At 61.3% G+C, this 21,851-nt stretch overlaps 4 protein-coding genes across 4 annotated transcripts in view; 1 reads left to right on the forward strand and 3 right to left on the reverse strand.

The window, feature by feature from the left end:
- Positions 1-8,875: 8,875 nt before the first annotated feature.
- Positions 8,876-13,871, reverse strand: CHLRE_04g224600v5 (uncharacterized protein). The gene is made up of 3 exons (XM_043061961.1): positions 12,865-13,871; positions 11,750-12,549; positions 8,876-11,480 (listed from the first exon to the last, which is right to left on the reverse strand). The coding sequence occupies exons 1-3, from the start codon at positions 13,652-13,654 to the stop codon at positions 10,788-10,790; spliced, it is 2,283 nt and encodes a 760-aa protein (XP_042925313.1). The 5' UTR covers positions 13,655-13,871; the 3' UTR covers positions 8,876-10,787.
- Positions 13,872-13,951: 80 nt separating this feature from the next.
- Positions 13,952-19,890, reverse strand: CHLRE_04g224650v5 (uncharacterized protein). The gene is made up of 14 exons (XM_043061962.1): positions 19,486-19,890; positions 19,039-19,191; positions 18,651-18,760; positions 17,824-17,955; positions 17,591-17,630; positions 17,178-17,323; positions 16,652-16,827; positions 16,426-16,504; positions 16,020-16,139; positions 15,621-15,671; positions 15,273-15,344; positions 15,030-15,087; positions 14,674-14,780; positions 13,952-14,422 (listed from the first exon to the last, which is right to left on the reverse strand). Exons 1-14 carry the CDS (start codon positions 19,562-19,564, stop codon positions 14,243-14,245), a joined length of 1,503 nt encoding a protein of 500 aa, XP_042925314.1. The 5' UTR covers positions 19,565-19,890; the 3' UTR covers positions 13,952-14,242.
- Positions 19,891-20,321: 431 nt separating this feature from the next.
- Positions 20,322-21,851, forward strand: part of CHLRE_04g224667v5 (uncharacterized protein) — a 3,322-nt gene continuing 1,792 nt past the window's right edge. The window contains exons 1-2 of the mRNA XM_043061963.1: positions 20,322-20,624; positions 21,336-21,482. Of these exons, the coding sequence (XP_042925316.1) occupies positions 20,582-20,624; positions 21,336-21,482 (190 nt within the window). The 5' untranslated portion in view covers positions 20,322-20,581. The remainder of the gene's footprint in view (positions 20,625-21,335; positions 21,483-21,851) is intronic.
- Positions 20,427-21,301, reverse strand: CHLRE_04g224683v5 (uncharacterized protein). The gene is made up of 4 exons (XM_043061964.1): positions 21,094-21,301; positions 20,794-20,895; positions 20,602-20,642; positions 20,427-20,499 (listed from the first exon to the last, which is right to left on the reverse strand). Exons 1-4 carry the CDS (start codon positions 21,256-21,258, stop codon positions 20,469-20,471), a joined length of 339 nt encoding a protein of 112 aa, XP_042925315.1. The 5' UTR covers positions 21,259-21,301; the 3' UTR covers positions 20,427-20,468.

Genomic DNA, 21,851 nt, shown 5'->3' on the forward strand with positions numbered 1-21,851 from the left:
CAGGCCACGGCTGCCGTTGTCGCCAGCGCTAACGTTGGACGCGTGCTGCCCCCCGCCGGCGTAACCCCCGCGGCTGCACATTCAGCTGCGCCGTCGCATCAGGCGACGAGACAGCACTGGCGTGGGGCTGGGTGTTTGGGATCGGTGCCGCGGGCGGCGATGGCGCCAGTGAGCGCAACGGCGGTGCTGCGGCGGTGGCCCCCCACAGGCCACGGCTGCCGTCGTCGCCAGCGCTAACGTTGGACGCGTGCTGCCCCCCGCCGGCGTCACCCTCGCGGCTGCACCATCAGCTGCGCCGTCGCATCAGGCGACGAGACAGCACTGGCGTGGGCTTGGGCGTTTGACGTTGGGGCAGCGGGCTGGCCGCTGCCGCTACTCACATTCCCGGGGACTGCGAGGTAGCTCAAGGCAGTGGATAGGTGCAGTTGTGGCTGCGACGATGCTTGTCCGCAGCAGCAGCCGCGGCAGGGGCTATGGTCGCAGACGCCATATCACGGTGCTTTTAAGCGCCTCAAGTCCTGTGTTATGAGTTTGAGGATTGCACAGCACCGAGCCCCGACCACAAAGCGTTTCCCCGGCTGTCCCGTGAAAGGCGCTAGCTAGGCACGAGCGGCGGTGCGTGTGCCTGAGAGCTTTACCCCGTATCCAGCCCAGGGCACAAGGCGTTCCCCCGGCTGTCCCTGATAAGGCGTTGGGTGTGAGCGGCGGTGCGTGTGCCAGAGAGCTTTACCCCGTATCCAGCCCAGGGCACAAGGCGTTCCCCCGGCTGTCCCTGATAAGCGCTGACTTATCGCAGCGCAGTGGAGATAAGTCTAGTTATTGCGACGTAACTGCCGTGTTGCGTTAGAGTCACGCACGGCGCAGGACGCTCGGGTACGTGCCTGTGCATGGGGCCGAACCGAGCTGGGTCTTGTACGCGTCAGGAGCACACGGCGCCTTATCTGCCGTTGTGCTTCTGTACTGTATTTCGGATCGTCCCTCTGCCGGGACGGTGACCTCAGTGTGTCGCACTTAAACGTTCCCTACATTTCTGGACTTTCTTTGCAATCCTATACCTGGTTCTAACTATACTTGACCATGTATGGACCGAATAAGCGTTTAATATATACTCAGACGGAGTTGCAGCGTTTTGTTGCGCGATCCTGCTCAATGGAACCCCTTAGCTTGATCACGCTCGCTCTCTGATCGTAAGGGAATGCCCTTCGAAGCTTCTCTGGCGCTTTGAACCACGCTTTGGTTCGGGGGCCGCATTCGGGAGCAAATCGGAGCAGAGCGGAGCTTTCAAGCGGAGCAAAGGCGCGCGAAGCGTTGCGGACAAGGCGTTCGGCAAGTCACTGAAAGCAAAAGGGCATGCACAGCTGTGCGGGCGGGCTACTTGCTTGCCATGCGCGGTCCTGCTTGCCGTGCCTTCGTGTCTACCCGTCGCTTTACAGTTCACAGCTTTGTGCAATACCTTTCCACATCTTCCATTGTGCCACCCCCACCTCCCCAAGACCCTCAGGACTTTTGGCGCGGTACTTCTCCTGTCTGCCTATCCAGGCCGCAGGGCCCGCGTGCCCTTGGGGAAAGGGCGTGTGTGCCGTTGGGATCCGGCCTGTGCGCCGCAAGCAACGGGCTTTGCGCCCTTGCCTTATGGACAATGGACGGCATACGTGCCCTTATGATACGGCCTGTGTGCCGCAAGCAATGGGCTCCGCGCCCTTGCTTTATGGACAATGGACGGCATACGTGCCCTTATGATACGGCCTGTGCGCCGCAAGCAACGGGCTCCGCGCCCTTGCTTTATGGACAATGGACGGCATACGTGCCCTTATGATACGGCCTGTGTGCCGCAAGCAACGGGCTCCGCGCCCTTGCTTTATGGACAATGGACGGCATACGTGCCCCTATGATACGGCCTGTGCGCCGCTAGCAACGGGCTCCGCGCCCTTGCTTTATGGACAATGGACGGCATACGTGCCCTTATGATACGGCCTGTGCGCCGCAAGCAATGGGCTCCGTGCCCTTGCTTTATGGACAATGGACGGCATACGTGCCCCTATGATACGGCCTGTGCGCCGCAAGCAACGGGCTCCGCGCCCTGGCTTCATGGACAATTTACGGCGTACGTGCCCTCATGATACAGCCTGTGCGCCGCAGGCAACGGGCTCCGCGCCCTTGCTCCATGGACACTTCACGGCGTACGTGCCCTCATGATACGGCCTGTGTGCCGCAGGCAACGGGCTCCGCGCCCTTGCTTCATGGACAATGCGCCGCGTACGTGTTCTTATGATACGGCCTGTGCGCCGCAAGCAACGGGCTCCGCACCCTTGTTTTATGGACAATTCACGGCATACGTGCCCGTATGATGTGACCTGTGTGCCGCAAGCAACGGCTTCGCACCCTTGCTTTTGGGTAATAGATGGCATACGTGCCCTTATGATACGACCTGTGTGCCGCAAGCAACGGGCTCCACACTCTTGCGTTGTGGATTATAGACGGCATTGAAATGCTTACGTGCCTTCGTTGTACATGCCTTTGCGTTGTGGACAATGTGTGGTCTGAGCGCCACGTTCGGATACGGCGTGTGTGCCGCCAGCAACAGGCTTTGCGCCTCGCATCATGTGTCTTGCGATATGGCCTGTGTGCCGCATGCAATTATGCTGCCTGCCCTGTCGTTATGGACGCTTCGACTTGTTGCGTGCCCTGCTGCGTGCCCTGTCGCAATACGCCTTGAGTGTACCGTGCACGGCAAGCCTGCGCCTCGCTATTGCTTCGTGTTGACAACGGAGCGGGCTTACGTGATCATGCGTCACCCTGTACGTCTTGAGGTCCGCACGCACATCATACTATCACGCGGCACCACCCTTGTAGTTTGGCTGACGCACCCCAAGCCAACCTATATGCATTCGATGTGTGCGCTAGGCCCAAGTGCCGAATTTGTTTTTCCGGATATTTCGCCCTCAGTGAGCGATGTGGAGTTTTGTGCAGTTCGGCCAGCATGCTATGCCCAGCCAATAACAATACCGCATGACGCATAACTATACCGCATGACGCATAAACATGCCTTCGTGCCCTGCACCAGGCATCGGACGCTGTGTCACGCAGTGAGCCCGACCCTGCGCAACCAACATTTTGTTGCGAGATACGGTCGGAGCTGGGATTACAGCCTGCCTGGTGGGTTTGGATGGCGCCCGTGTGTTGGGCTGGGCTGTTGCTGCTCGCGGTGGGGCCCACCACCAAGTCACGGCACCCATCCGCCCTCCCCTCTTGTTGGCCCACCCGCCTGTACACATGCCAGTCACCCGCTCGCCATCCTGTGAAAGCGGGTAGCCGACTTGGCAAGCGCTTTTCCTGACACTTGGCGCAGGTTTGAGTGGGATACCAGAATGGTCTGAATGTAGTTGTTGGATAACCAGTACACTGCGGTGTGTAGCTGGTTAGCGGGAGTGCCGTGCATGAAACACGCTACTCGACCCGCCATGCCCGCGCGATGGTACCACCAACCGTTCAACCCAGATCCATGCCGGGGTAGCATCGACCCCACAGTCAGACTGATAGCTCCTATCCAGGTGTCAGGCGCCATGTATGTATCTGTGGACGCGTCAAGCTGGCTTGTGCCGTAGCGTTGGCCGCCTGTATGGCACGGCATCTGTGTCACGTTATGGCCTCATGCTTACCGTAGTCACGCGGCTTGCGTGCTGTGCGGCACGCTCCCTGCCAATCCTTCAGGACATGTATGCATACATGTTACTTCGTCAGAGCCATAGCAGGGGCAGCGTGTTCTGTCAATGCCTCATGAACCCAGAGACCCAAGCCAACGTACGCATTAGTTCCGCAACGCACGTCAATGCCAACTGTATGTGTCGCCTGCCCACTCGCGAGTGGACGCCTAGGGAACCAACCTTGGTTCCTTTCAGCCCCGGCCTTACTTCACCCGGCGGGGCAATTACTTATCACCGAAGTGCTAGGAGCAGTGTGCTATATGTCATTACTATTAAGAGCGTATGGCGACACAGGCTCACATGTGGGTAGCCAGGCTTGGCAGGCATCCCAACTCAGCCCGGCCTCCTCACAGCAGTACCACGACGTGCCCGTACGTGGTCGAGTGCGGAGTTTGGCTGCCGGCGTGGCTGTATCATCTCTCACATTGGATGACCCATCCGCCACTGCTGTTCACTACTGGCACGTCCCTCGAGTCGCTCACCCACCGGCTCCGCCCAGCGTTCGCTCCCTTTGGCTGGGCCGGGGCCCGTGGCGCATCCAACCCGCCATCGCGGCCCCGAGTGCTCCTTATTTCCTCCCATCACTACGCCTTCTATCACTATAGATACATTGCGCGTTCCACGCGTGCCGGGTATCCTTCACCCCTCCGCGCCGCTCGACCAGGCCAGCCTTGCTGGGGTTGCTGAGGTGTTACCCTTCATGTTGCCCTCCCTGCTATTACGGTACACCCCACAGCTGCCGTGGCGTACGGTATCGGCACGTACGGGACATTGTGTGCATGCATCCCCGCGGCGTTTGGAGGCAAACATTCACGTGCGCGCCTGTCCTGCGTCCGCCGGGGTGATGCTATCTATGGGTGTACCTACTGCTTGATTGGTAGTGACTCTTATGCAAGACACTGCAAATCTCAAGCATGGCACCTAGCTAGCAAGAAAGAAATTAGTGTTCGTGGCCATGCTGCACGGCTGGGCATGGCTGCCCGCATCCTACACCACGACGGCGCGGGTGAACGAAGGGCAGGTTGCCGCGCGTGACTCGCGTACGTAAAACCGCTCTAGTGTTGCAACTCGCGCCTTCTCCTGCGTGGCGCATGTTGGCTAGCCTGTCCCAGCTTCGAGTCACGACGTTGTTATTATTCCCAAGGTTGTTCCGAGCAGCCTACAACGTCAACACGTGTTATGGCATGGCCCTGGGGGCCGGTAGAGAGTACCGAGGTCTCCAGTGGTTCGTGCCAACACGTGCCAACACGCACTGTTACCTTTCCTGGGCACACGGACGGCCACAGCTGCCCACAAGCCACACACCTGAACAAGGATGCATGTGTTTCCCTGTAACGCCCCGGCGTCGTCTGCATGGCTGGCGCACGCGGGATAACGCATGTGTGTTTCTGTCGTGGCCATTGGTGCACCTGATACGTTTGTGAGTCTGGTATCATGGCCCTTGCAAAGCCAGTCGTGTTCCTATTGCTGCTTGTCTTCTGGTAGTGACCATTGGCCGCCCATGACCGACGGAGTGTGGCGCTGTCAGGCCCCGCGTTGGCGTCGCCCTGCGCCTGCAGCAGGTGCCGGCGGCGCCTCCGGCGGCGCTCATCCCCGCGTGATGGTGCTGCTCGTGCAGCCAATATCCCCAAGCACGAAGCTCGTTCTATTGACCGCTGTTGAGTGTGCAACTAGGACCGTACGTTCGTGCGCAAGCTAGGCGATGGGCGGAGCGCTCCGCGGTGTTCGAGACACATGATTTCGGTAGCGCAAGGGCACGAACGCCACCGCCATCACCGCCGACCGCACCTTGGTTTGCATGACCGGCCGTTGGGCCAAGCGCTTTGCGAGAAGAGCTGCATACGCGAAGCCAATCAAGCCCAGCCACCAGGGCTGCCGTCGCCCGCACCATGACCTCCCGGCGTTGAGGACTACTACCAAACTCTGGCAGCACTTTCGGCCACTAGTGCAACCTCAACACGGGCGGGCTGGGGCGGGCACGGCGGACTTGGTGGGGTTATCGGGAGCTGCGAGGCCGGAGGTAGGAGGCCGCTGAGGGCCACGAATGAGTTGCTAGGCCGCTTGAGGCATGAGTGGAGGCTATTGTCGGTTTGAGAGATTGGGATTGTCGTTTGGGGCCGTGGCGGTTTGTAACGCTACACGGCAGTAAGGAGTCAATAAGCGCTGACTTATCGCAGCGCAGTGGAGATAAGTCTAGTTATTGCGACGTAACTGCCGTGTTGCGTTAGAGTCACGCACGGCGCAGGACGCTCGGGTACGTGCCTGTGCATGGGGCCGAACCGAGCTGGGTCTTGTACGCGTCAGGAGCACACGGCGCCTTATCTGCCGTTGTGCTTCTGTACTGTATTTCGGATCGTCCCTCTGCCGGGACGGTGACAACCCACCCGCCCCCCCTGGTGCCGCCGCGGATTAATGTGGTGGCACCCGTGGGCGCTGCGGCGTGCGTGGTTGTCTGGACTCTGCTGCTATCAGGCACTTCACACATGCGACACACCCAGTACTGGCAGCACTTTCGGCCACTAGTGCAACCTCAACACGGGCGGGCTGGGGCGGGCACGGCGGACTTGGTGGGGTTATCGGGAGCTGCGAGGCCGGAGGTAGGAGGCCGCTGAGGGCCACGAATGAGTTGCTAGGCCGCTTGAGGCATGAGTGGAGGCTATTGTCGGTTTGAGAGATTGGGATTGTCGTTTGGGGCCGTGGCGGTTTGTAACGCTACACGGCAGTAAGGAGTCAATAAGGCGTTGGGCGTGAGCGGCGGTGAGAGCAATGCCCCGTATCCAGCCCCGAGCACAAGGTGTTCCCCCGGCTTTCTTTCATACGGCGTTGGGCGTGAGCGGCGGTGCGTGTGCCTGAGAGCTTTACCCCGTATCCAGCCCTGGGCATAATGTGTTCCCCCGGCTGTCCCTGATATGGCGTTGGGCGTGAGCGGTGGTGCGTGTGCCTGAGAGCTTTACCCCGTATCCAGCCCAGGGCAAAAGGCGTTCCCCCGGCTGTCCCTGATAAGGCGTTGGGTGTGAGCGGCGGTGCGTGTGCCAGAGAGCTTTACCCCGTATCCAGCCCAGGGCACAAGGCGTTCCCCCGGCTGTCCCTGATAAGGCGTTGGGCGTGAGCGGCGGTGAGAGCAATGCCCCGTATCCAGCCCCGAGCACAAGGTGTTCCCCCGGCTTTCTTTCATACGGCGTTGGGCGTGAGCGGCGGTGCGTGTGCCTGAGAGCGTTACCCCGTATCCAGCCCTGGGCATAATGTGTTCCCCCGGCTGTCCCTGATAAGGCGTTGGGCGTGAGCGGCGGTGTGTGTGCCTGAGAGCTTTACCCCGTATCCAGCCCATCCAGGGCACAAGGCGTTCCCCCGGCTTTCCTTCAGACGGCATTGGGCGTGAGCGGCGATGCGTGTGTCTGAGAGCTTTACCCCGTATCCAGCCCAGGGCACAAGGCGTTCCCCCGGCTTTCCTTCAGATGGCGTTGGGCGTGAGCGGCGGTGCGTGTGCCTGAGAGCTTTACCCCGTATCTAGCACGAGGCACAAGACGTTTTCCCGGCTTTTCCTGCTTCGGCACTGGGCGTGAGCGGCGGTGCGTGTGCCTGAGAGCAGTGCCCCGTATCCAGCCCCGAGCACAAGGCGTTCCCCGGCTGTCGGCGTTGGGCATCAGCTGAGGCGCGTGCGCAGAGAAGGCCCCGTGTGCGTTCATATTAATCCCCCTTTCAACACCGCACATGGCAAGACAAGCAAGTATCAAGTATGCGGCCAACCAAGTTTAAGTGTTGCATGGGGCACTGCTTCCAAACTCTTTGCGGCACTTCCTTCTTTGCCAGATATACTGTATCCTTCTATGCATATCACACATTACTAAAGACTACAGACACGTCAAGGTGTCAGTATGTAGAGACCCGCAAACAGTTCTCTGCCACTCGGCAGAGGACGCCCTCGCCCTGCTATGTTTGCTTTTAAGGCCCAGTCTCCACTAGTAACGCTATGTGGCGCACAGGTGCGCCTTGCAGCGGCCATAACGCTGGGTTGTTGCAGGGGTGGTGACGTCGTTGACCGAGCGCAATATTTATCGCCCACCTTCAATTCGTTCAGGTTCAGGCTCAACAAAAGCATTTCAAAAGGCTACAGAGCCATCACGCGTGGCGCAGGTGAGGCGGGGGTACCATCCGCGCGACTTGGTTGCTAGCTCCCGAGGCTGTCAGCTGAGAGCATGCGCATGCTAAGGTGTCTGTATAATGGCACCGTACAAGCCTGTCATCAGTTCATGCTCAGTTCTCAGTCCTGGTACCCTCCCGCCCTCCCTCAGGACTCCGGCCACACGAAGGGCCACCCGTGCGGACCACCCCTGGGTGGGCTAGACGTGGCGCACTCACACGTTAACCCCAACAGGCAAGTCTATGTCCAGATATTATTTCGCAATTGCTGAAGTAAGCACTGCATGAGTAGCGTGTCTGCAGCTGAACATGGGGGGAAAGGTACCTTGCGTCTTACCCTCTGATATGCCTGGTTTTGTGGTTTGGTTCCTGACCGAATCGTCCTGAACACTATGCAGGCTTACGAAGGGCAGCACGGATGTGGCTAGCTGTGGACTGGAGCGCTGGCACCGGCAGCATGCGGAGTCTGCGGTGGCACTGTGCAGCAGGTCGGACGTTGTGGTTGAGGTCGTTGTGTGTTTGGCAAGACTTAGTATGGGCACACCTCTGCCGCTTATGCCTTGGCGGGTGGCGTTTGGTTGTTCCGCGGAAGTGGCTACATGCACATCTGTGGCTAGCTACGGACTGGAGTGCCGGCACCGGCAGCATGCAGAGTCTGCGGTAGCACTGTGCAGCAGGTCGGACGTTGTGGTTGTCGTTGTGTGTTTGGCAAGACTTTAGTATGGGCACACCTCTGCCGCTTATGCCTTGGCGGGTGGCATTTGGTTGTTACCCGGAAGCGGCTACATACGCATCTGTATTCATGTTACGGTAGGGCACGTTCGGTGAGCGAGGAGGTCGATGGGTGACAGGGCATGTGGAGCGGGCAGACTTCCTTTCCAGGGTGTGCGATGGCGGACTAAAAGCCTAAGGAGAGGCTGGTGGATGGAGGCGGACTCACGCACGCCTTCAGAGAAACAGGCCGAATCCTCGTTTACACTGGACGTGCGGCACGTGCCGTTGCATGAACTGTAACACAAATGAGCAGTTGAGGGAATTGGCTTCGTGTGCCCCACGTGTGCGTGCATGCATGCGGGTGGGAAGCGTGCAGTTGGGGGCAGCTGCTTGCGTTAGGTAACGCACATGCGTCCCGCATGCGCCATGGCATGCGTAGTACTTCACGCAACCGGCATATGTGCTTCAAGCATGCGTATGGCATGCGTTCGGGACGCATGCGTACATCCAGAAAGAGTCGCTGCGGCCGCTAGCCAACACCAGCATGCGTTAGGTAACGCACGCTCTGGTAGCGCACGCATGCGTATGGGCGGGCACCGCATGCGTACAGCACATGCTTTTCACGCGTTAAGCATGCGTTTGGGCCATGCGGCACGCATGCTAACGCATGCTCTAACGCATGGACCCGTCGTTATAGTGCACACACGCACGCACACGCACACGCACACACACATATACACACTGACACGCACGCAAGCCCTGTCGACTGTGCTGCTCGCATCTCTCTTCATTACCTGGTAGCGTCTAGCTAGTCCCGGCTGAAAAGGAAAACGGGCTGCTGCCCCCAGGAAAAACAGCCACAACATAAAAATATCTTGAGCTAGCTAGCCTGCTTTACGCATCAAAAAAATAAACATGCATGTTGGCACACCACATCGTGCGCCCCCACCATTCTACCACCCAGGTTCGGTGATATCCAGGTTACCATACAGCAAAGAACAGCATAGCACAGCACAGCACGCCGCAATCCAGAGGCCGGCCCCACCTGAGCCTCGCAGCGGCAATCAAAAGCAGCACACATATGCTTGCAAGGCAGCATGTGCTAGCTCTGATCATGTGGACACAGGCATTGACGAAAGACACGATGCCACGCCAGCACGAACGGCGGCCCACAGCCATTAATATCACTCATTCGCCCTAAAACTCTTTGTCTGAATGGGTCCATCGCAAGCGCCGACGACAAGGACTTAGCACGCCGCGCGGGACCAGCAGGTCCAATCTACGCAACCCAACACATACGTCCGTCCAAAGCAAAAGCTGACAACTGGGATACAACACAATATGCTTGTGACCTTGAGAACCTCAAAAACATAACGCCTTGCGGCCCAATCACCTGCCCCCATATGATCCCCTTGTTGCACGCCCATACGTACGCAGAGTGCACATGCGTGCATTATGCGCGCGCAGACCAACTCACAACCCATGCCTACGTCCGTTTGAAATGCGCAACCATTGATGATCCCGCCCGCCGCAATATCCACGCGCTACTGTGAGGTGAGGACGCTGGCCCGCTGTGCAAGCGCACTTTGCCTGGGGCTTCCACGTGTCTCTGAGCTGAGTTTGTCTCACCACTGACATGCGCCTACGCACCGTGCCAACGCCTGCACGCGGACCCGCTCGCATGCACTAGACTGCGAGCAAACGATGCGCTAAGCGCATCACGACACCCAAACAAACCCATGGGTCCCAGATAAGACAGCCATCGGTACACATCTGCCACGCCGTTTGTTCCATTGATGTGCGCGGCGCAAAGATACGACCTTAGCCCCACACGCTTCAGTAACTTGTGTTTGATTCCCATTCGCGATGGTGTACTTCTAACGTGTGTGTGATCTTCCATTCACGATCGCCTAGACCATATGTAGCTTATGTAGACTCAGCATGACACTCATTGCTTTCTGAGCCCCTCGTTTCCGTCGACCCCGCAACCGCCGCCACACCACCCTTCTTGCCTGCCTGCCTGCCAGTGTGCCCACCGCCACCCTGCCTGCCAGTCTGCCCACCTGCCCTCTTCCTTTTTTCTGCCTTCTGTCCTTTCCGTACTCCCTTCTTTCCTGGCTCGCCAGCTAGCCTTACCAGCTAGCCTGCCTGCCTTCCATGCTTGCCTGCATGGCTAGCGACCTGCATGGCTAGCTAGCTCGCCTGCCGTTCCAAGGCTCACCGCACGGCTCACAGGCGCAGCGTAGCCATGTCGCCAGAAGCCTCCATTGCCGCCACATCAAACATGTCATTCGAGGTGAGCGTCGCCAACATCATGGCTGTAGCATCATCCACCTCGGCTGTAGCACCCGCTGCAGCAGCAGGCGCCATCACGGCATCGGCGCCGCCAGGGGCCGAGCCAGCGCTCACGTCAGCAAAGGCAGCGACGGAAGCGGCGGCGGAGGAAACGGGCCCGCCCGTGCTGCTGTCAGTTGATGTACCGGCGTGGCTGCTGACTGCGGGCTGCGGCTGGCCACGGTACGGCTGCAGCGCAGGCGGCGGCATGAGCTGCTGCTGCTGCTGCTGCTGCTGCTGCTGTTGGATCTGCATCTGTTGCATCTGCATGGTATGCCGCTGCACCTGCTGTTGCATGGCGGTCTGCATCGGCGCCTGCATCTGCAACTGCATGGGCACCGGCTGCTGCTGCTGCAGCTGCTGCTGCTGCAGCTGCTGCTGCTGCGGGGGCAGATGCGGCACCGCCGGCTGCTGCTGCTGCTGCTGCTGCTGCTGCTGCGCGGCCAGGTCATGGCTGCAGCTGCTGCTACTGCCGCTGCTGGCGTTGCTGGCTGCTCCCAGCGCGTGGACGGAGGATGTGATGCGCTGCTGGATGCCGGGCAGCAGTGCCGCCTCGCAGCTGACAGTCATCTCCAGAGCCACCACAGGCTGCGGGCAAGGGCGTGTGACAGGGAAGGGACGAGGTGGTTGGAGGCAGAAGCAGCAGTGGGCTAAGCGGGCGCCGTAGAGGGTGCCATGGGTCAGGTGCATGGATTCGAAGGGCATGCGGTGGCAGGGCGACGGACTTGTTTGCTGAGGCGGAGGGCAAAGCGTAAGGCAAGGACAGCAAGAATCATCAACGCAAGCAAACCCGGTGTAGCTGCATCCCAACAGCTAGCGAGCTAGCTACCCCAGCTGTGGTGCTGGCGCTAGCGCACCTGCGCAGCTGCGGCCCCAGCGCCGCTGCCTGCCGCCTGCGGCACCAGCCGCACGCCCTTCAGTTCCACGGCGCCCGAAGGCCCGGCGCCCGTCAGCGCCGCCGTCGCCACCGCCACCAAGTTTGGATGCGGTGGGCACACCACCCGCACAAGCCAGTTGGGCGCGGGTGCAGCGGCCGTGCCAGCGGCCGCGGCGCCGGCGGCGCCAAGCGCTGGCGGCGCCATGGCGGGTGCGTTGGCGGGAGGAGACGTGTACGGTGAGGTTCGTGCCGACGGCTGCTGCTGCTGCTGCTGCTGCTGCTGCTGCTGCTGATGCGGGGGAGGCACCACCAGCGGCTGTGGCTGCAGTGCCGGCGGCGGCCCGGGTGCGTACGAGGCCGCATACGAGGGCCCCGGAGACTCCGGCGCGCTGTGATACGTCATGGGTGCGGACAGTGCCACTGGCGGCATCTGACCCGACACCGCCCTCTGGGTCGCCACGCCCGTGACGGCTGCGGCGGCGCCGCCAGCCGCTGCCATCGCCATCGTCACAGGTGTGCCGTCGCTGCCGCTGCCGCTCCGCGGCATGCCGAAAGGGCTGGCACGGACGCCGGTGGGTGCCATGGCGGCGGCGGCGGCGCCACCGCCCGGTGGTGCGGCGGCTGGGGCGGTCACGGCGGCGGCGCTGACGGCGGCCGCGGCGGACGCCAACATGCGTGAGGCGCTGGCAAGATGGGTCCGCAGGGTCTGGTTGTCGAGGTGCAGGCGGCGAAGGGTGGTGGCAGCGTCCGCGAGGATCACGTGCTTGGCCCGCTTGGCGCCTGTTCGGGAAGGCGAGTGGGTGGGTGGGTGGATGGGTGGGAGGGTGGGAGGTTGGGAGGGTGGGAGGGCGGGAGGATGGGTGTGAGGGTGTGAGGGTGGGTTGTGTAATCAGTAATAGGCGAGCGCCAGGCACGGCGTGTGGCTGGCGGTGTCAGCATTGCAGCCGCAAGCAACAGGCTGCTATCAGCAGTTAGGCTTGGGTGGTATTGGTGCGGGTTGGTTTGGGTTGTGGGAACTACGGCTGCGGCGACATCGAAGGGGTCTTGTCAAAGTCCCACCCGGAAACTTCCAGAGGACTCTCAAACGACACTCACCGCTATCCAGGGTGCCTGGCGGCGGCGGTGCCAGCTCTCCTAGTTGGTCGATTAGCTCGTTCAGTCGGTCGCGTCGTTGCTTCTCCACCGATGAGTGGCTCACAGGCTGAGCTGCCGACGACGACGCGCCTGACGTGGCACGCCTGCCGCCTGCCGCCGTCGCCGACATGCCGTCGGCGCTGGCACCCGCAGCGCCATTGCTGCCTTCCGTGCCTGTTGAGGCCGTGGGCGCGAGTACTGATGCCGGCAAGGCGACGGAGGCAGCGGCCGCGGCCGCCGCCGCCGCCGCCGCGGCGGCGGCGGTCAGCGTGGCTGCGTTCAGGGCAAGCCCTGCCGACATCGGGCCGACAGCTGGCGAAGCGACGGCAGGGCCACACCAGATGGACGCGGGGTCCGGCTGGACCAGCTGCTGCTGCTGTTGCGGGGGTGACAGCTGGGGAGAGGGCAGCGCCGAAGGCAGGCGGGGAAGGCGATCGAGCGTCGTTGCGTCCGAACCCGCACGAGCCGCCTGCGCCACCGGCACCCCGAAACTGCTGTCAGCGCCGACACTGTACGCGCCGTGAATACTCTCGGACATCACTCTAGTGGGCAGGTTTTGAAAAGGTGCGACCGGCGACACCAGCAGCCTCGACGCGGCGGTGTTGGAGTCCTGCATGCCCGAATGCACGACCGCGTCGGCCGCCGGCAGCCAGTTCGCGTCCCAGGCTTGCCCATCTCCCATACAAGTCGCCTCGTTGGCCGCCAACAGGCTCTGCAGGTCGGGCACCTCCTCGGTCTCTGTGTCAGCCATCGTCATCAAGCCGGACTCAAGTTGGACGATGATGTAGTTGCGCTCAACAAGAAGAGCTCCAAAGAGTCAGTTCAGGTGGAGGCTTAAGATTGTCAGTGGTAGCGGCGGCTTGCAGCGCGAACAGGACAACACTCTTCTGCGACCTTGCTTTTGCGTAACTGGTCCAAAGCAGCATCAAGCTTCTTAGGTTTAATCAACATGGCAACTTTAACCTGATATCGACACTTGATGGAGACTTTGCGAGCGCTCGAATGGGCGAACGCGAGCCATGTGCGGCACCCATGAGCTGCGTAAAGGTACTGGCCGGGTTTACACGCTGCGAACTCGCGATTTTCTCACCTGCCCAGCGCCTTCAAACGCATTTCTATAGCGCTGGCGGCCACTGCTGCGATTCGGCAAAGACACGCGCGGCCCTCGTCCTACCCCTTCGCCTCCACGCTGGCTCCCCGGCGCCCTCCCGTGACTCAGAATCGCGGTTTCACTTGTGCATCGCACCCACGCCGCCCAGACCACGTGTCCACGTTCCATCCCCCTTCAACTTCCGCACGAAGTCCGTCCGTACGCCACCACGCCCTCCGGCGCCCTGCCTTACTGCCCCTGCTCCGCCGGTGGAAAGTCCCTCAGCAGCGCCTCCAGGTCCCTCACAACCGACCTGGGCAGCTCGCCGCAGTCACGTGCCTCGCACAGCCGCTCGTGCAGGCGGGCCGAGGCAAACGCCGACAGCACCGGGTTGGGCCCACCGCTGGCGGCCGCCAGCGCCTTGCCCACCTGCAAGAAGAGGAAGGGGCGGCGACGTGACAGGTTGCGGGTCCTCGCAAGTTGCAAGTTTGCAACCAGCACTAGTCATTGACTCCGCGTGCATACGTGTCACCCGTGCCCTGGCCCTTGACTGCTGCAGCCAGCAGCACATCCCCCGCCGCGGCCCGCTCCCTAGCTGCCTAGCTGCCAGCTAGGCAACCGGCTACAAGTACGGCCTGACTACGATACCCTGACTAGCCTAGCTAGGCGAATGCACGCACCTGCGCGTATTTGACGAGCCCCTCCATTGCCGCATGGGCTGCAACGCTGTCGGCCTTGGACAGCGAGCCGCCGTCGTGAGACATGAGCTGGGGCTGGGTCAGGAAGTCTGCGAATGAGTTGGCAAGAAAGTCAGCAGCAAACAACTTAACAAGGAAACAAAGTTCAACAAAGGAGGTGCAATGTTTATGGGCTGAGCCCCCCCAGCGAAGCGTCCCAGGGGGGGGGGGCGAAGCCCCCCTGAATCATTATGTTTAGCAGCTGCGGTTGCCACGACATAAAGCAGCAATCGACGGGGTGTGTGCGGCCATGGCAGTAAGGCTGCCGGGTTGCAAGTGGAATCTAAGGCTGCACTCACCCACGAGCGCCTCGACTGCGCCGGACTCCCACGCAATGGGCGCGTACTTGCGGAACATCTGCGAGACAGGTGGGGAAGGGGCGGATGGCGATGAACGCGGGTTAACTTGAGTGGTCGGGTGGCTAGCCGTCTAGCCGTCCAGTGCCGGTGACGGGGTGGGGCAGCCCGAAGGAAGGGGCCGAGCCGACTCCTTCCAAACCATTCTAGACAAGGTTCATGCAAGCAGGTTAGCAGGCCGCTCACCGACAAATTGGCCAACGTGTGCACTGCCTCACGCCGCGGCCGGGACTTGACCTGCTGCCTTATCGCGTCCACCTGCGCAGTAGTGCGTGCACGTGTGAGTGCCACATGCGTGGACGGTCAGTTTGGATAAGGCTGTCACACACTCCACCACACGACATCGCGTGCACACACACACACACACACACACACACACACACACACACACACACACACACACACACACACACACACACACGCACAAACACGGTTGCCCTCACTGCATCGCATACAATGTCTTAGCGCAATGTTTTCCTTGTGCTTTTTGACACACGCACGCACGCACACGGTCGCCCTCGCTCGCTCGCTCACCACCAGGGGAATGAGCCCAGCCTCCGCCACCGCCTTGGGCTGGTAGTCCAGCTGTGTGGGCGGGGGCGGGTGTGGGCGCGGGTGCGGACACGGCACCAGGCAATTATTGAACTGGTATGGGACAGAGCGCCGGCACGGGCATGACAGCGGATGCAAATGGGAGCAGAACCGCATCCAGTGACCAGGGCCCCCCCCACTCGGCCTCCCTGGACTGACTGGGTGGCTCTTATGCCCTGAGCAAGGTCGCTGGCGGCACGGGTTTGCTTTTTACACGTGTCTGCGACGTTTCTCACGACCCTGTAGGCCTCTACCCAAACGACCCGGCAACGAACAACGAACATTGCAATCTCTAGCCGCAGCCCCAAAAGCAAACACCTCTCCCGCCCGCACACCTCTTACCTCCGCTGTGGCCACGATGTTGGACAGCGCGAAGAGCACGTCGGTCACGTGCGGCTCCACCTCTGAGTCCAGAAGGATCCGTTTAAAGCCGCCCGCCAAGACGCCCGTGTCAATAACCGCCTGTGGTTCATCAACATCAAAGGGGAGTTCGCAACGCGTGATGGATATGGTTCAGTCGAGGGGTTTGGGGATCCCGCGCGCGCGGTTTTCGCAGGGCCGCAAGAGTCCTGCCTGAGGACACACGTGTGCCTTGCTTGGCTAGGCTCGCAAGAGCAGCTCCTTTGCCGCAGTAATGCGTCTACCCCATGCAACCAAGGACAAGTAGGCGCCCCGTGCGTGTGCGTGCGCTATCGAGTGATGGGTGCCGGCCAAGGCAAAGCAGAAGCGTGTGCGCTGCCTAGCTCACCGTAGTTGCTAACTCGCCACCGGTCGGCAACTGCGACAGGAGGCGGACTGCTGCCGAGACCAAGCTCTTGGGCGCTTTCCTGTAAGTTGCAAGACCTTGGGTAAGATGCACGATCTTGGCTTGCTTGCTTGGGCATGCAGGAATGTGCTTGCTTGCCCCCTGCCAAACATCCATGCACGAATGCACAGTGCCTAGCTCGGTGCCCACGCATCGGCGCGCTACTTACGGCCTGTCCAGTACCTCTGCCGCGCGCGCCAGTGCCGCCTGGCAGCCTGCTTGCCGTGGAATGGCGTCGGGGTTGTGGTCTGACGAGTAGGCCAGCCCCCAGAAGATGTCAGTGAGGGCCTCTTCGTGGAGGTCGGTGCGCACGACCATGGCCAGCAGCACAGGCAGCGAGTCGCGCTGGGGTTGGGCGTGGGCGGGCGGGCGGGTGGGCGTGTGTGTGTTTGTGTGTGTTTGTGTGTGTTTGTGTGTGTGTGTGTGTGTGTGTGTGTGTGTGTGTGTGTGTGTATGTGTATATGTGGGTGGGGGGGGGTGCGTGTGTGCGCGGGCGTATATGAGCGATTGAACGCGGACAAGGAAGGCGAGGCGCGTGGTTCAGGGCCGGACGCAGGGCAGACAGGGCTCATTGTGCCATCTATATCCCCACAGCAGCATGTTAGCGCGGTCATCCCAACCAACATGGCCAGCCGTTGCGTGGCCGGCACTGTGAAGAAACGCTTGCCGCCGCCGCACACGACCGCACCACGTACCACGGCGTTGTCGGGCCTCGGCTTCCACCGCAGTATGTTGCTCACGAGCCACGCTAGCTGCTGCAATGCCTTGGCGTTCGTCTCATCTCTGAGCGCCTGCAGCACCGGCAGCAGCGCGCCGGCCTCCAGGCACTGATTGCGCAGACCTGCAGCAGATTGCAAAGGAGAGGGAGAGAGGAAGTAAGAAGAAGCGATGAAGAGAGCCAAAGAAGGAATGAAGTTAAGGACGGAAGGTCGATACGCGTTCCAGGAAAGGCAGCAAAGGAGATTGGAAGACCGTGCATATTCGCGCGCTCGCCCAACATTCGAGACCACTGCCGCATCACCCCGCCCCGCGCTTCCTCACATCACATCATATGAACTCGCTTCCTCACGTCACATCGTGTTGCTATCCGGCCATCCAGCTCACGTACCTATCCCGTCACCAGCGATGTTGCCGAGCAGCCATGCCGCCTGTGTGCGTGCGCAGCCGGGTTGGGACCATTGTGTTAAGGACACGGTAACTGTGAGTCTCTGCACGATCAGCACTCACGGCAGCACCCCCCCATGGTATCAACCATGGCAGCACATCCCATGGTATCAACCATGGCAGCACACCCCACTCATGGCAGCACACCCCATGGTATCGCACCCCACGCCTGATCACCTGTTCTCGTAGCTCGGGCCTGGGAGAGCTGAGGAGCGGCAGCACCGCCGGCAGCGCCCCCGCCGCCACCACCTCCCCGCACTGCTGGCTGGTTCCGCTGGCCACGTTGCACAACGCCCACGCCGCCTCGAGCTGCATGATGCAGGGCGAAGGGAGGAGTATATAAAGGATACATAGGTTGAGGACTTGACATGCAGGTTAGCTGTCGGCCTAGACGGCCTCCGCTGTAAGAGAGACTCGGCAGAGCTGAGCTGAGCTGGTGGAATGAGGGTCAGATCGGCTGAAGGAGTCGGGACGAACAGCCAAGGACACCTGGGGCGGGGGCGAGCCGGAAGGCTCGCGGGCGGGAACAGGAGGGCTTGGTCAATAATACCGCTCAACGAAGCGGTGAGAGCTGCTACAGAGAGGCAGAATGCCGAACGGCTGAAGCAGCGAACACCAAATGCTTCGGCCGTCTTGTACGGCCTCCATGCTAACTCCGCTTAGCCTTAATCTCGCTCCGCTCCGCTTCGCTCCGCTACGCTCAAACCAGGCTAACCGGTAATTGTTACAGATGAGCTATCTGCATTGTGGCAATGCTCCTGAGAGGCTCCTGTATGGCCTAGCCCACACTGGCTCCACATGCGCCAGTCGCCCTGCGGACCCCGGCACGCTGCTGGGGTGGTGGCGCTTGGCCCCCGCCTCCACCCCTGCACTGCTGCATTGACCATACATCGCTAGTCCCGCCATCAATCCCATGCCGCCCTGCTCATTCTGTGTCGTAATCACGCGCACACACACACACACACACACATGCACACACGCACACACACACACACAGTACAAACCTGCAGCTCTGGGTCGCTCCCCATGGCGCCGCCGCCACCGCCCGACATGAACTCCACCAGGCGCGGCAACACGCCCGAGTCCGCCACAGCCTGGATGGGCGGGCCGCTGGCTGCACGGCAGCAGGCGCGGCAAGCCAAAAATGAGGGAGTGGCGAAGAAGGGAAATAAAGCGGAGGGGAAACGGAGGAGTGAGGTTAGAGCCAGGCAAGGCCTGGACCCCGGCTCATGGTAGGGTCTGCCGGCAGGCGGCCTCGGAGCTACGAAAGCTGTGCAGGAAACCGATGCAACCCCGAGATGCAAACTGCAAAGTCCAAACGGTGCTCGCCGACGCAGGCGCTGCTGCACATGCCACCCGGCATTCGCTATGCAGGCCGCAACCCAGCCTTACTCTTGCTCAGCGCCTTGCGGATCGCTATTGTGGCGCCCCGCCACATGCTTTCCTCGGAGCTCTTAGCTGCCTCAATCGCGGCCCCCACGTCATCTGGGCTGAAGCTCGTGGGGCCTGTGTATGGCGGTTCCACCTCAGCCTCTGGTGATGACTCTGTTGCAAAGGCAGTAAGATGGCGGGTATCGTAAGTGGGTGGAAAGGAAACGAGGCAACACGCCTCCAGCATGTGGCGCTGGGTGGGTGTGGCACGCAGCCCCGTACTGCATTTGGAAGTCAGTTTCAGCTGCAGCGCTGCAAGTATCCGTTAACCTTCTCATCAGCCTATTTCCGGGGCGGCCCGCGGCCTATGGCCCGGCCTGCCGCCCAACAAGCACCTACGCACGCACAGCAGCGTCCTACACTGGCCCATCCACCCGCCACCCGCCCGCCACGCACTGCGCGACCCACTTGGTTGGAGCAGGTCCCGCAGCTCAGGCGTCACATATATATTGTGCCTTGATACGAACGATGGCCGAGAGGCCTCCATGAGCTTTTGCCGCGAGCGATGGGCGGAGACGCCCCGCCAAGTCGTAAACGATTTACACTCCGGATTGGGCACAGCCATCCTGACTTAGTATAACTACTAAGCTTGTCTAAGGAACAGGTATGGGTGGACGGTTATGCGCGGCCCAGAGGCCCTCGAGCAGCGACCGCAAAGGCCAAAACTGAATATGGCTTTATAGGTTGGTTCCCCATTGAATGGAGTTGGTGATGCTTAGTGTGTTGGCCTTACAAAATAGCCTCGAATGGCTTGCTGGAATGCTTAAAGAGGGATAGTTGCTTGAAAATGAAGCGCTGATAGCGATACATAGCATTTATAGCTGTCATTTACCTATTGAGATTAAAATCGGCGCACGCAGGCCAGGGTGGTCCCGCCCACCGGGTGGCCCCATCGGGCCAGGGCAGCCGGTGCTCCAGTAGCAGAGGGCGGAGCTCCCTGCCGGCGCCACTGACAAAACTGCCCGCAAGTATGAAGAGACGCCCCGTAAAGTTGAGACATCGTCTACCCTTAGTTCCCGCAAACCCCTACAAGAGCTAGTATCCCCAATTGCCGATCTTGGGGCAGGCCGTTGGTAGACATTGTCGTCAGGGGCTGTTTCACATGGCGGCGCTAGGGCAAATGATGATGACTCGCATGGTTGGAGCCTCGAACGACGAAGTCGGAAGTGCCGTACAGCGCGCGCCATCAGGGGGCAGGGGACTATATTGGGTTGTTCCCAAGCCAAACGGCAAACCAGCACGGTGGAAATCCCGTTGCTCGGGGCAAATGCTGAGAGTCAGATTCCGCCAAAACGTAACTTTACTGGGAACGGGGCGATAGAGCTTGGAACAGAACTTAGCCGTGCTAGTAGGGGCTCAAGCTCCACAATTGACGCGACGAGTGCGACAGGTTAGCACTTCGACTTGTGCTTCTCGCGCGAACTGTGGCACGATACCAGTCAGCTCAGTCAGAAATATGCGAGGGCGCCGTCTGCAAGGTCTTGCTGCGTGAGGGCACGCACACATGCCCGTGTGTGAGCGCACTGTTCGCGCAGGCCCGCCACGAGGCGGGCAGCATGAGGCGTCTGGTGTCATGGGAGGCGATGTGTGGAGGGGGCCTGGGCTGGGGCACACACGCACAGGAGGCAGTGGGGGCAGTGGGGCGTGTGGGCGGCGGTGGGGGAGACGCTAGCGGTGCGGGCCTGCGGTGGCGGCCGGCCGCCGCGCAGGCCCCACTTGCGTCGCAATGATGCTAGCTGCGGGCATGCGCAACGGGCGCAGGGGCGGGGGCTGGGATGAGGCGCACTCGCACGGGCGGCGCCGCTGGTGGTGCGGGACCTGTGGGTCACGGCATGGTGACGTAATGATGTAAGCTACAGTTTGATTCACTCGCATGCACTCGCTTGCTATCAATTGTAATCATGTCCGAGAAACGGGAGGGCTGTTTTCGCCTGGCACGCGGGAGGCTGGTGAGTTAGGCAGTCGCAGGTTGTTGACCGCCACCACCCGCGACCGCTCCAGCAGATAGGTGCGCACCGGGTCGAAGAATATCTCGCAGTACTTGCCGAAGCGGCTGCTGTTGTTGTTGCGCAGCGTCTTGGCGTTGCCGAACGCCTCCAGCAGCGGGTTGCTCTCCAGGATCTGGGCCGGGTAGGTGGCGGTGTGCGCGGCGGTGGTTGTGATTGTGAATGTGGTGTGCATGCGCGGTGGGACAACTTAGTGTACATATGTGTGTGTGCATGTAAAGCACGCGGCGTGACGGGTTCTGTTGTGTGCAGGTCTCTTGCCGCCCTTGCCGCCGGCACTGCTGCTGCCGCCGCCGCAGCAGCTGCCCCAGCCGCGGCTGCCCATGCTGCAACTGCTTGGCGACTTGGCAGCGGTGGCAGACCCAGGCGGCAATGGGACCAGTGGCGGCGCTGCGGCAGGTGCGTACGGGCTGAGCGGCTGTGTGCGTGGGCGCTGTGGGAGATGGCCGCGGCGCCGGCGGCCTTGGGGACCTGGTGACATGCAAGCCTCCCTCGGCCGGGCCGCCCTACGTCCGCCAACGTTCGCTGCTGCTCTGCAGTTACCTGCCACCGCCCCCTGCCGCGCCTTCCTCCCCCGCCCGCCAGGACCGTCCCGGCCGCCGCAGCCGCGGCCATCTCCCACAGCGCCCACGCACACAGCCGCTCAGCCCGTACGCACCTGCCGCAGCGCCGCCACTGGTCCCATTGCCGCCTGGGTCTGCCACCGCTGCCAAGTCGCCAAGCAGTTGCAGCATGGGCAGCCGCGGCTGGGGCAGCTGCTGCGGCGGC

The sequence above is a fragment of the Chlamydomonas reinhardtii genome, chromosome 4 (genome assembly GCF_000002595.2).
Source record: "Chlamydomonas reinhardtii strain CC-503 cw92 mt+ chromosome 4, whole genome shotgun sequence".
Taxonomy (NCBI): Eukaryota; Viridiplantae; Chlorophyta; class Chlorophyceae; order Chlamydomonadales; family Chlamydomonadaceae; genus Chlamydomonas; species Chlamydomonas reinhardtii.

Excerpts from the sequence above, each read along its gene's own strand:
- CHLRE_04g224600v5 (XM_043061961.1), bottom strand. The coding sequence starts at position 13,654 with ATGGCTGACACAGAGACCGAGGAGGTGCCCGACCTGCAGAGCCTGTTG. Across the intron at positions 12,550-12,864 it reads GCCAGGCACCCTGGATAGCG|GCGCCAAGCGGGCCAAGCAC; the intron begins GTGAGTGTCGTT and ends CTTCCCGAACAG. Across the intron at positions 11,481-11,749 it reads CTGGGGCCGCAGCTGCGCAG|CCTGTGGTGGCTCTGGAGAT; the intron begins GTGCGCTAGCGC and ends CCTTGCCCGCAG.
- CHLRE_04g224650v5 (XM_043061962.1), bottom strand. The coding sequence starts at position 19,564 with ATGGAGGCCTCTCGGCCATCGTTCGTATCAAGGCACAATATATATGTG. Across the intron at positions 15,345-15,620 it reads CTGGGCTCATTCCCCTGGTG|GTGGACGCGATAAGGCAGCA; the intron begins GTGAGCGAGCGA and ends ACTACTGCGCAG. Across the intron at positions 14,781-15,029 it reads CGCAGTCGAGGCGCTCGTGG|ACTTCCTGACCCAGCCCCAG; the intron begins GTGAGTGCAGCC and ends ACTCATTCGCAG.
- CHLRE_04g224683v5 (XM_043061964.1), bottom strand. The coding sequence starts at position 21,258 with ATGCACACCACATTCACAATCACAACCACCGCCGCGCACACCGCCACC. Across the intron at positions 20,896-21,093 it reads GCGAGATATTCTTCGACCCG|GTCCCGCACCACCAGCGGCG; the intron begins GTGCGCACCTAT and ends CGTGACCCACAG. Across the intron at positions 20,500-20,601 it reads GTGGCGGGCCTGCGCGAACA|TTCGCGCGAGAAGCACAAGT; the intron begins GTGCGCTCACAC and ends ATCGTGCCACAG.